The sequence below is a fragment of the Camelina sativa genome, chromosome 16 (genome assembly GCF_000633955.1).
Source record: "Camelina sativa cultivar DH55 chromosome 16, Cs, whole genome shotgun sequence".
NCBI lineage: Eukaryota > Viridiplantae > Streptophyta > Magnoliopsida > Brassicales > Brassicaceae > Camelina > Camelina sativa.
The window spans coordinates 7,214,755-7,218,290 of NC_025700.1; the positions used below are offsets into that span (position 1 = coordinate 7,214,755).

The window sequence follows — 3,536 nt, forward strand, 5'->3', positions numbered from 1 at the left end:
ATGGATGCTCTTCTTGAGTTCAAGAAAGAGTTTGGGATTCAGAGGTCTACTTTTGTTTATTTTGATGTCTCCTCTTATCCAAAGACAACATCATGGGTGAATAATAGTGACTGTTGCTCGTGGGATGGTGTCACATGTGATGCTACGTCACGCAATGTTGTCGGACTAAACCTTAGTTCCAGCTGCCTCCATGGCCAATTTCTATCCAACAGTAGTCTTTTCAGACTACTTCATCTCCGTGACTTGAACCTGGCTTACAACAATTTCACCGGTTCGCCAATCCCAGCTGGTTTTGATAAACTCATGGAGCTAGAAAGACTTAACCTCGCCCGTTCATCATTTTCAGGCCCAACTCCAACCAAGCTTCTTCAGCTAACCAAGTTGGTGTCTCTCGATCTTTCTTATTCATCTTTTGCTATTGATGAATATTTTCTTCGTCTACTTGCTCAAAACTTGAGTAACCTTAGAGAACTGGATATGAGCTTCTCGAACATTTCCTCAAAAGTTCCACATGAGTTTTCAAACATGTCGTCTCTAAGATTGCTACATCTTGTCGAGTGCAACCTACTCGGAGAGTTTCCAAGCAGTATCTTTCTGATCCCCAAGTTAGAGTCCATTGCCTTAGACTACAATCTAAATCTAAGAGGCAACCTTCCCATGTTTCAAGAAAATAACTCATTGTTAGAGATAAGCCTTTACAGCACAGCCTTTTCAGGTACCATACCCGACTCCATTGGTAGCCTCAAACATTTGGTTTCTTTGACCCTTTCCTATTCTAAGTTCTTAGGAAAGATTCCGTTTTCACTTGGGAACCTTTCTAATCTCTCTAATCTTGATCTTTCTTCAAATGGTTTTGTTGGTGAAGTCCCATCTTCTATTGGCAATCTAAAACAAATGACCTATTTTAATGTTGAGAGAAACAAGCTTAGTGGAGACTTGACAAGTACAATACTCAATTTTACCCAACTACGTTCACTCGCTCTCTCTTCCAATCAGTTCACTGGTTCTTTCCCACCAAACATTAGCCAACTCTCCAAATTAATTTATTTTGGTGTGTGTGAGAATTTTTTCACGGGAGCCACCCTTCCTTCCCTAGTCAAGATACCTTCATTGACCCACATCTATTTGGATTATAGCCAACACCAAGACCTCGTTGGGATTGAGAATATCTCAATGTTACCTAATATACAATATATTAAGATTATTAACCGTAACGATTACAATAAAGTCAGTCCAGTTGACTTACACATCTTCTTGCCTCTGAAGCAGTTAATATTGTTGGCACTCTTGGGAGTCCCAGTCTCAACAGCAAATATCACTTCTGATTCAGATGTTACATCACAAATGGAAGAGTTGTATTTGCCAGGCTGCAACATCACTGAGTTCCCTGAGTTCATAAAATACCGAAGGAATGTAGCGTCTATAGACCTTTCAAACAACAAAATCAAAGGTCAAGTACCAGACTGGTTGTGGAGACTACCAAAGTTGTCCGATGTGAATCTTTCTAACAACTCTCTCAGCGGTTACAATGGATCATTCAAAGCTTATCATGGGAGTCAAATCCTTAGTGTGGATCTAAGGTCAAATTATTTTCAAGGACCAGTCTTCATCCCGTCCAAGTCTATTCTATATTTTCTTGGCTCTAAGAATAACTTCACTGGAGAGATACCTCGATCGTTATGTGAACTACGCTCTCTGTACGTCCTAGACCTATCAGACAATAACCTCCACGGGTCAGTTCCTTGGTGTTTAGAGACTCAGATGAGTTATCTTTTTGATTTAAATCTTCGTAACAATATGCTCAGCGGACATCTTCCTGAAATCTTTATGAACGCCAAGAACTTAGGGTCACTTGACGTCAGCTACAACCGAATAGAAGGAAAACTGCCAGCTTCTCTTATTGGTTGTTCTGCTTTGGAAGTTCTAAATGTGGGAAGAAACAGAATCAACAACATGTTTCCTTTCCATTTGAATTCTTTGCAAAAGCTTCAAGTTCTTGTCCTCAGCTCTAACAAGTTTCACGGTACGTTACATAACGCTGATGGGGTTTTCTTTGGATTTCCTGACTTGAAAATCATTGATGTATCACATAATGACTTCCTCGGTACCTTGCCTTCGAACTTCTTCGTAAACTGGACTGTGATGTCCTCCGAGAGAGATTATAATATGGAACCAGAGTACATTAGGAACACTCGTACATACCGTTACTACACTTCACTTATCTTGACGAGTAAAGGAGTGTCAATGGAGATGGATCAAGTCCTTACAATATACACGTCCATTGATTTTTCAGGAAATAAACTCCATGGCCAAATTCCTGTTTCCATTGGTTTGTTGAAGGAGCTTCGTAATCTCAACATGTCTAGCAACTCATTCACGGGCCACATCCCATATTCTTTGGCAAACCTGACAAATCTCGAGTCACTAGACCTGTCACAAAACAAGATTTCTGGTGAGATTCCTACTGAGCTTGGGGCTCTCTCTTCTCTTGAGTGGATAAACGTTTCACATAACCAGCTTGTAGGTTCCATACCACAAGGCACACAGTTTCAGCGACAAAACTGCTCATCATACGAGGGAAATCCCGGACTTAATGGTCACTCCCTTAAGGATGTTTGTGGAGATATCAAAGCGACTTCACCACCACAACCCGAACTGCCAAAGAGAAAAGAAGAAGGACAAGAAGAAGAAAAACCATTGAGTTGGATAGCAGTATGTTTAGGCATTGCACTTGGAGTTGTATTTGGATTAGCGATGGGCTACATAGTGGCTTCATACAAGAATCAGTGGTTTATGGAGACTTTTGGGCCAAAGCAAGCAAGAGGGAACCAGAACGTGCTCCAACCGGTGTTTAAGAAATGACGGCGAGGTGTACCTCTGTTCAATGAAACTGCTGTATAAATGTCATAAATATTATGTTGTATTTCATGAGGAAAAAATACGTGTGATGAATCAAATTTTGTGTGTTACTAGAAGATGAATGTGTGGTGGGTTTATTGAAAATATATATTTTCTAAAAGAAATGAAATTGTTTCCTAAGTAAACCTTAAATGAATTTTCTTTTTTTAATAAACTAAACTAAAGAGACTATAGTAGTTTAGTTTATCTAATTATCTCACCCTCAATATAAATGCATGATCTCATCAAAACAAAACTCCAACATTAAGGCATGGAAATTCTAATCTTGCTCAATATTTTACTCTTGAAAAAAACAGACAAATTCATTGGTTATTGCCAAATCTCAAACACCACCTTTTCGGCGATGGAGTTTGCCCAGAATGAGAATTGTTGTAAATCAAGTTAGATGAGAATTGTTGTAACCCAAAGCTTTCATAGGTGAGACTGCTTGTAATTCGAAACCATTAATTTTACGTCATGGCAAATTGTTATTGAGTTGTTGACACTAATTATCGTTGAACCTCTTGTGCTCATGAGATACTCTTATGTTGTTGTTCCAATTTATTATAAGCTTTAATTTGGCATTTTCTATTTTAATTTTACCACAATTATTTTAATGATACAATTACCATAATGTG

General features: G+C 38.8%; 1 protein-coding gene across 1 annotated transcript; it reads left to right on the forward strand.

Annotated features, from left to right (window-relative positions):
* LOC104750076 (receptor-like protein 12) lies at positions 1 to 2,862 on the forward strand. Its single transcript, XM_010471822.2, has one exon. It carries the CDS (start codon positions 1 to 3, stop codon positions 2,860 to 2,862), a length of 2,862 nt encoding a protein of 953 aa, XP_010470124.2.